The sequence below is a fragment of the Semicossyphus pulcher genome, unplaced genomic scaffold (genome assembly GCF_022749685.1).
Source record: "Semicossyphus pulcher isolate SPU_LCO1_2020_fin unplaced genomic scaffold, fSemPul1.0.p SCAF_5, whole genome shotgun sequence".
Taxonomy (NCBI): domain Eukaryota; kingdom Metazoa; phylum Chordata; class Actinopteri; order Labriformes; family Labridae; genus Semicossyphus; species Semicossyphus pulcher.
In genome coordinates this window covers 10,277,565-10,286,349 of record NW_027211726.1, presented here as the reverse complement: position 1 = coordinate 10,286,349, position 8,785 = coordinate 10,277,565, and the positions used below count along the sequence as shown (strand labels likewise).

At 42.9% G+C, this 8,785-nt stretch overlaps 3 protein-coding genes across 3 annotated transcripts; 2 read left to right on the top strand and 1 right to left on the bottom strand.

The window, feature by feature from the left end:
* Positions 1-614: 614 nt before the first annotated feature.
* Positions 615-1,338, top strand: cldn35 (claudin 35). The gene has a single exon (XM_069681330.1). It carries the CDS (start codon positions 615-617, stop codon positions 1,302-1,304), a length of 690 nt encoding a protein of 229 aa, XP_069537431.1. The 3' UTR covers positions 1,305-1,338.
* Positions 1,245-3,794, bottom strand: airim (AFG2 interacting ribosome maturation factor). The gene is made up of 4 exons (XM_069681331.1): positions 3,344-3,794; positions 2,781-2,960; positions 2,571-2,689; positions 1,245-2,112 (listed from the first exon to the last, which is right to left on the bottom strand). Exons 1-4 carry the CDS (start codon positions 3,610-3,612, stop codon positions 2,072-2,074), a joined length of 609 nt encoding a protein of 202 aa, XP_069537432.1. The 5' UTR covers positions 3,613-3,794; the 3' UTR covers positions 1,245-2,071.
* Positions 3,795-3,932: 138 nt separating this feature from the next.
* Positions 3,933-8,080, top strand: cdca8 (cell division cycle associated 8). Its single transcript, XM_069681329.1, has 11 exons — positions 3,933-3,996; positions 4,336-4,428; positions 5,042-5,170; positions 5,347-5,387; positions 5,503-5,578; positions 5,689-5,753; positions 5,888-5,970; positions 6,060-6,158; positions 6,946-7,075; positions 7,271-7,357; positions 7,461-8,080. The coding sequence occupies exons 2-11, from the start codon at positions 4,338-4,340 to the stop codon at positions 7,494-7,496; spliced, it is 837 nt and encodes a 278-aa protein (XP_069537430.1). The 5' UTR covers positions 3,933-3,996; positions 4,336-4,337; the 3' UTR covers positions 7,497-8,080.
* The last annotated feature ends 705 nt before the right edge of the window (positions 8,081-8,785 follow it).

The following is an 8,785-nucleotide window of genomic DNA, read 5'->3' as shown; positions in this document are numbered from 1 at the left end:
AGGTTCTATCAGTCTGATCCGTGTAGGTAAGGCTACACCAAACCAGGACTGTGACACTGAAATACTCTGCAGCTAATAAAACTGGACTCCTGAATTTGAACCAGAGCTGAAGACAGGAATCCTCTTCCACAAAAAAAGTAAGAAAGCCTGGCTGAGATCCATTTCATCCACAAAGGCCTGGACAGTGAAGCCTGATCGATCCGGCTCCCGCGGGCTGCCACAGGTGGCTGCACAGCTATCGGCTGCTCAATAATGCATTGAGTCAAACTCAGGAATGAAAGGGAGGAGAAAGTGCGCGAGAGAGTAATCCTTCGATGATCGTAGCGAGAAAGCGAGCGGGATAACGCGGCGAATTGAGGAGGACACGTGGAAGTTGGAAAAGAGCGAGCAGATGTTGAAGAGGAAGAGGAAAAGGGAAGAAAATGGATGCTGAGAAAGTGAGTTTAGGGCAAAGAAGGTAGGACGATTGACCGAGCAAGAGAGGAAGCGGATAAGAGCCGTAGAAATTTGACTCTTTGGTTTCAAAAGTGGAGCAAAGGTGTGGACTTTAAAAACAAACAAGAAGGACAACAAAGAAGTTAAAGACAAAGAGGACGCAGACAAACGAGGTCATCATGGTGAACACGGGCATGCAGCTGATCAGCTTCACCTGCGCGGTGACCGGCTGGATAATGGCGATCGCCGTCACCGCCCTGCCTCAGTGGAAGGTCTCAGCCTTCATCGGCAGCAACATCCTGACCTCGGAGATCAAGTGGGAGGGCATCTGGATGAACTGCATCTACCAGACCACGGGCCACATGCAGTGCAAGACATACGACTCCATGCTGGCCCTGCCTCCGGACATCCAGGCCGCCCGCGCCCTCATGTGCCTCGCCATCTTCATGGGCTGGCTCTCCTGCACCGTGTCCTGCTGCGGCATGAAGTGCACCACCTGCGCTGGGGACGACCGCCGCGCCAAGGCCGGCATCGCGCTCTCAGGAGGGGTTCTGTTCATCCTGACCGGCCTGTGCGTGCTGATCCCCGTTTCCTGGACTGCTAACACCGTGGTTCAGGATTTCTACAACCCCAACGTGCCCCTGATGCACAAACGAGAGCTGGGTCAGGCCATTTATCTGGGCTGGGCGTCTGCTGTTATCCTCATGATCAGCGGGGCAGTGTTGAGTAGTACGTGCCCCCTCATGGAGAGGGGGGGCAGGTACCGCAGGGGCTACATAGGGCGGAGCTTTGCTAATTCACCTGCTTCAGCGCCAGATCCCCCCAAACCCATCACATCTAACAGTCTGCCATTAAAGGAGTACGTATAGGAAGAGGGAGCAGGTGGAGAGGCAAATTTACCCTGTTTTAAGTCAGTGAATTTAATCTATAAATGAGATCTTTATATTTATTAATATATTCAACCTATATTTTGCCTATTTTGTATGTATTTGTAATGTAAAACCTGTCTCCAGTATTCAGAAACATCCATGTTTGTTTGAAATTTGACTTTCACTGCACTGTGACTGTAGTCGAGCCTGAAGATGCCTGTGATGTCGAATTACAAAAATGACAGTATGACAGTTACAATGGCTGTTATGATGGCTTGTATTGTGAAGATTGCTGTGATTTCTTAAGCAGTTATTCTCTGACAATGTCATTACCTCTTGATTTGTCCGAGTGTGCCTACATGACGAAGTGTGAAATAAAAACAGCTTTGGTAAAGCGTGCTTTGCTAACTGTGTTTTGCAACTGTCTTCTTTTCTTCTTTGCATGTCCTTGTTGTTCGGAAAAAATACATTTGTTCTGAGCTCGTTTGACAGACGATTTTCATTGTCATCTTTCAAGTCAAAAATGAGGTGTCTTATTGCAGGTATCTTCCCATCCAAGAAGAACATGTCCTTGGATATTTTTTTACGAAGAAGTAGAAATCCGGTTGTCTTCCAAGCATCCGTAGGAAACGTGTCCACCTGAGGTATATGTGTCTGTTTACCCATTATTAATTTAGCGATCCCGCTCTTCTCTTCCAACCTCTTCAGTTAAACGCAGTCAATTTCACAAGTTGGTTAGAGTTCCACTCATCTCGCTTTTACTCTCTTCACTGGGACTCGACAAAGAAGGACACTTTGCAGAGTGTATCTGAAAGACGACAGAGAAATAATTAGTTCACTTACAGAAAATTAGCAGATATTTAACGTTAATCTCTCCTGCCTTTAGCCACAGTTAATGAAAATGACAGACTTGGCAGAGTAGCTTGTACTGAATCATAAGTTATACGAACTGGAATTAGAGCAAATCATATCAAATGGTTTCCTTTTCTTCATGTTTATAGTCCTTATAAGAAATGTAAAAAGAATTGTCCTCAAACTTCCTGTTTCTCCACAAAAGATATCTTTACATGACTTCATATAGCTTGGCCTTTTATATACTTAAAATACCTAAACAATGCAACACATCTTGTCAATGGCTGATTGTGATATTTTTGGTATGTAAATAAATGCCAAAGTGTTTATATCTTACAAAAAACATATATGATGAATTGGTTTTTATCTGAACAGAGCAACGTTAACATGATGTTATGTTTAAAGCGATTTTACCTGTTATACCGTCTTCTGCGCTGGCAGACTCCATGGATTGCCATCTTGAGGGAGCAGCTTCTAAAAGGGACAGATCATCTGCTCTAAGAGTCTGCAGCAGAGTCTTCCTCCTCAGAAATCTGAACACACATGGATCAAGGAAAAAAAAAAATACAGCAACACAAAGCAAGCCCAATCTGACGTTCAACCAAATATGAACGTAAAGGATACTGTTGTCGATAGTGACGCTCGGCATCCTGCAGCCACTCCAGCATGTCAGAGACTGATGGGGCAGTGGCTGTACGCTCCGTCATAGTGAGCAGATCCAGATTGTCTGAGTTCTGCTCGTAGAGCTGCAGGACTGCAGAAACCTGGTTACTGATGGAGTCTCTGACAGACTGGAGAGAAGACCTAAAGAAAAGGAGGAATAGATAGATAGTATGCATCAATGTTATAGGTTGGTGTCCTGTGTCAAAACCACAAATCTGAGAGTCTTAAGTGTATACCACTTTCCACTGTTCTATACCGAAGATCTGCCACTACCACTGTTTTTATTGTCACATGCCAAGTTAAGTAATATGACAGTCTGAAATAGAGTCTACCAGTGAAACTGGGTTTAAATACGAGTTATGAATGCTTTTAAAAGCTGAAAATAACAGGAGCATGTTGTAATTAGTGGTGACATAACAGCAAAAATCCATATTAGCTTGCAGGAAGTGATATTTTTCAGTAAAACATTAATGACACACTGACATTAGAATCGGTATTTGTCACAAAAAATACTATTTACTTACATCTTCTCGTTGAGTTTCCCCAATACTGTATCTGTGGCTTGCAGGAGCTTGAATCGCAGCCGCTCCTCCAGGTCAGGAAAGTCTCTGAGCGGTGTGTTGGAGATTTGGACGTTGGAAAGCGCTCTCGACTGCTCCGCCAAATTCCCGAGAGACACCATCAGAGGGCTACACTCGGCCAACACACTTTTCCATACCTTCTGATTGTTTTCAAGACTCTGACAGCTTTTCCTCAGTGCTTGATGAAGTGATAGTAGTGCAGGTTTGGACATTTCTAGCGCTTATTTTAGACATCAGTTGACTACAAAGCTTAAGCTGAGTGTGAGATATAAAGTGATTATTATATTTAAATCACATGTGTCCGTTTTGGGGAAACGTTCTCCTTAAACACCTGTTATAAAGCCATTTAAAATGTGGTAACATTAGCTGCTAATAAAATCACATTTCTACCATGTTGCCCGGACCCACTTCCGGTTTCCTGATGTAAACACTGACGTTTGGTGCTATGATAGGTCAAAAACTATTCTTTCGTGACGCAAGACAAACACGCCGTCTAATTAGCTGATTTTTCGTATGGCTCCTCCCCGCGCGTAAATTTGAAAACGGCTTTGTGGAGGAAGGTAGAGTCGAGCGTCGGTGGAATAAAACATAATCAGGTAAATAATTGTTTATATAACATGTATCACTATAGGTAATGTAATAATTTAGAGTATCAATATTTGTTTTCTTGGTGTAAAAGAAACGGACAAAATAGCTTCTTATCCAAGTTGCGGGGCAAGCGAGTTATCTTGCTAACTTGCTAGCTAGCTAGTGACGTTAGCTTTTACTGTTAGCTCGTTAACGTTTGAAAGCTCGATTTACAGCAAATAGCATCTCGTCGGTTTCTGTGAAAATTCTGGAGCCACTTGTACCACATAATGTGACCTGGTGATATCACTGTCTCGTTTTGTCAAGTTTGTTTAAACGGACTTCTTTTCCGCTGCATGTCCATGCAGACATGGCTCCCAGGAAAAGAACCACCAAACAACGGAAAAACAACCCGAAGTCGGCCAAGGTGGAGGCTTTTCTGGAGGATTTCGACAGTGAAGGTAAATACATTTTGCATATGGTTCCTGGGTTTTTACGACACTTTATAAAGCAGTGTCCTGTGAAATGAGCCGTACATGTATTTTTTAATTGTTTCTCAAATTGACCACAAATCCCAGGCAGGCTTGCTGTCTATTACACGTAACGCAGTGTCTGACAAATCTTTTGAGGGTGACAGATATGTACATAAAAGATAAGATGAATTTGGAATTAATTATTGGTATGTAAAAAATATTGGTTGAGATATTTGAATAAACATTTTAACATTTGGTTATTGAAGCATCAAGGTTTGTATCTACTGAGCCTGGCATTGTACATTGATATAATTATCACAGGTGTGCTAATTCGTCAACACACTGTAAAGATGATACTGTCTGTAATATGACACCATAGATATTTTTGTACTACAACGTCTTCTATTGTATCGGCCAACACATTTGCCTATACGTGAGCCTGGGTGATTTAACAATTGGGCTAATATTAGATTATTATTAAGATTCATCATAATCTAAGGAGTATTTAACATTGTAGGTGGTCAATGTGGAACCTATTTTAATTACCTTAAAACTGCTTGTATCTAAAACACTGCATCACCAACAATACTTGTTTTCACAGTAAAGACCAGAGTTGTACGGATGAAAGAGAAGATCATCCAGCTGCTGAAAGATGTTGACAACAGCTACAACATGGCACTGATTAAGCTCCCCAAGGCTATCAGGCAAACGGCCTGGTTGGAGCATTGCAGTAAGTTTACGCAAAGCTTCAGTCGTAAGGAAATCTTACTCCATGAACACTGTTTTAAGAATATTGAAATAATGCGACTTAAGCTGCAGTGGTTCCCTAAAAGGATAACTGCTAATTGGACTTTTTTAACGAGCAAAACATACAGCATGTAAATATTCCTGCTCCTCTCTCTGCAGAGTCTGAGAAGCCTAAGTCTCCAGAAGTGGATAATACAAAGGTGAGTTAATTATTTCAAGGGTGTCAGTTTTCTTCAGATATCCTTGGTTTGTGCCGGTGCACCCTGGGCTGTGTTAACAATGCATTAATTTTTTCCCCTGTTTGTCTATTAACAGAGAGAAGAGGAGGTTGCTATTGTTGAGAGTGTTGTGGCTGAGGACCATGCAGTCCTTCTGAAATCAGTCAAGAAAAGTATGTCAAAAGTATTGCTAAATTATACATATCTATCAACAAAGTCTATGTGCATGTTCAAATAAGTTTAAAGCGGATTTCGACCTGAATATTTTATTTCTAACCCGCAGCGTCAAAGAAAAAAGGATCCAAATCCAGTTCAGAGGATGAAAACACCCCGAGCACAACAAAGAAGGTAATGACGGACTTTAGTTCAAAGATGCATAGAAGGAACAAAACACATCATTGATTAACAACAATGTTGTGGGTGATTGAGCATTATGTCTGTTCAGCCACTTCATGCTGTTTCACGGCTTGTTCCTAATTCAGGGGAGAGCAACAAAGAAACCTCCAACTACATCAAAAAGAGCGAAGGCGCTGTCAGTCAGCAAGCAGAACACCTCAATCAGACGGTAAGAACATTCTTCTTCTTACTTTCTTTCTGCCTTTTCAACTGAGTAGCCCAATAACATCATGCTAACATGTTTCTGTCTGGATTCAGGTCGACCAGGAAGCCACTGGTCACTCCTGCCAGGAGTATGCTGGATTCTTCTCTGATGATGGGACCTACCCCGCTCGTCACCCCACGCTTTGACCCAAGGTAAAAAGGCATGCTATACTCCTCTCCCACTGCAATTAGCGCGGTGACGCAGGTTTTTCAGACCCGGGAAGACCCGCTTATAGATGCCGATTGTCTCTTTTCCCATTGCCAGCGAAGTATACTCCTGTTGGTCTGTTTTCTGCTGCGTCACCATCTGACGTTACAAACACGCCGGAAACAGGGTTGGCAAACAGTGAAGATGTTACGGTGGTTTGGTCTTTATTGTACCTATTACTCATTCAGTCTATTTATCAAACTGGGCAGCGACAAATCTGGAACGATGGAGACGGAGTCGGGTGGAATTTGTAACTGAGATGACAAGGAGTTGCAGAAGTTACTGACAGAGCATAGCATTGCGCCAGAAAGGGGGCGGAGATCAGCGTGTCGACACAGGTTTTGTGTTTCCATCAATGCCGATCAGAGCGAGGCGATAATTACCCGAGTCTACTGCAGAGCCGTTTGACCCAGTTCTGAAGGCCCGTTGTAACCTTTCCCACTAAGCAAAAAAGCTTGGTGTTTTGACCAGTGGGAAAGGGGCTATAGTTACTGCTGCACTTCCTGGTTTCTCCCTGTTCCTGCAACAAAGGATGCCCAAGTGGCTCCAGCACCTCCTATAAGTGTTAAACATTATGAGGGCACTGGAGACTTTACTGCACTGGAAATGCTCCCGTAATGAGGCAACGAGTGAAATTCACTCTCTTGGATTTTGTGTTTACTTTTCTAAATGTGAGAGGTTAACCACAGTGAGCGGTTCATGATCCTCACTATACATGCTTCCTGTTCTCAGGCTGCCTAAGACCCCCGCTGTGAGAGTTCCCCGCCACAAAGAGAGGGTCTACAGCATTTCAGTCAACGGCTCTCCCATCGCAGCAGGAAATGAGGACATTGTCATCAACGTGCCCATCGGCAACGGAGAGGTGAGTGTCGGTCAGCTGGGCTCAGACCTTTGGATCTGACCGGATATATTGAATCAACTGATTCTACCAGGACTATCGGGAAATAACTGAAAACCACTTAATATCTACCTTTTCTTTTTAGTCCTTTGTATTTCAGATTAGATCATGTGTTTGTAGCGTTGCTTAACTTCTAACAAAACTTTTCTGTTGATCCAGAGTGTTCAGCTATTGGCCAGTCAGATGGACACAGTGGACCTGTCGCTGCTGGATGAAACAGCTCTGAGGAGCATCCGGCTGCTGCAGGTATATTGATCGCTTCTGTTGGGCAATATTTCTGTGCACCAAGATTCAGTATGAAAAAGTTACTTCTGGTTTTGTTCTCATATTTTCTTCCCTTTCTTTGCAGAGTCGCCTCACAACCCTGTGTGGAACATCAGAGTGACCGAGCGGCTGCTGTTGACTTGTACATTACTTTTAAGAGATGTTATCTTTATTTCAAAGCTTTGCGTCCACCATCGTGGCATGGTATGATGTTTTTTTACTGATAGGTGAGATTTTATAACATACACTGGTTCATAAGAAAAGCATGTTTTGTCAGGACTTTATTTTACTGGACTTAGTTTTTCTTTGAACCCAACTCATTTGCTGGAATTCATCCAGTTAATGTTTGCTGTCAAATGTGTAAATGTGGGTTTAAGTGTGTTTTTTTACTGTACTTTTGTAAGAAAAGCCTGACTTCTCTTTTCATTTTCATTTTAGGCTTAATGCCTAATGTCCGTCTCATGTTAGTACTTTTGCAGTCTTATATTCCTGCTGGTTTGGATCTTAGTTGTTTCACATCTCTTGTAATTGACAGATCTGTACTCTGCAGGTTTTCCTGTTCATTCTTTGTACACCCATACCCTCCATTTTTTGTGTTTCTTTTTGTCATCGTAGAATTATTCTTTGTAAGCCTGCAGTTACACTATTAGTACAAATACAAACTCTATGTACATACTTGTCATCACTCTATGGCTGCAAGGCTGATAAAGGATTTTGACCTGATATGTGATGTGGTTTGTTTGGTATCAATATAGTAGGTTTGTTAGAGTGTGGATGAATCATTTGATGCACAAGAAAGCACATGTATTAGTATTGATTAAGGGTGGGTTCATACCAGCCTTGTTAAGTCCGATTGAACCTTCAGTGCGGTTCGTTTGGACAGGTGTGAACAAGCAATCGAACTCTGGTGGGGACCAATCAACCGGACCATGGAAAAGACGGGACCCGGTCCGGTTTGACTCAGGTGTGAACATAAACCGACTGAAAGTAGGACCGAAGACAGGAGGCAAACCAAAAACACAGCGCACTGTGTGTTGTTAACGGGTGCTGACACAGGCAGGCAGCAAGATGAGTAGAGGACAGATGTGGGGGAGCGACGAGGAAATATGGGCTGACCAAACAATCGTCGAAACGCACAAGAACACGGAGGTATTCAAACTAATCAAGGAGAAACTAAAGGAGAGTGGAACTGATCGATGTGCGGAACAATATCGGTTAAAAGTTATAAAAAACTCCGACAACAAAACATTAAAGTCCACCGTCGTGTTGAGTGTGATTGAGGAGTGTGCCCTCTTGCTCTGTTTACTTCAGGGAGTTTACCCACGTGGAAATTCTGACCAATCAGAAAGCAGCAAAACTTTTGCTCCGCTGGTAAAAGCTGCAAGTGTGAACACAAACCCAACTCGAGGC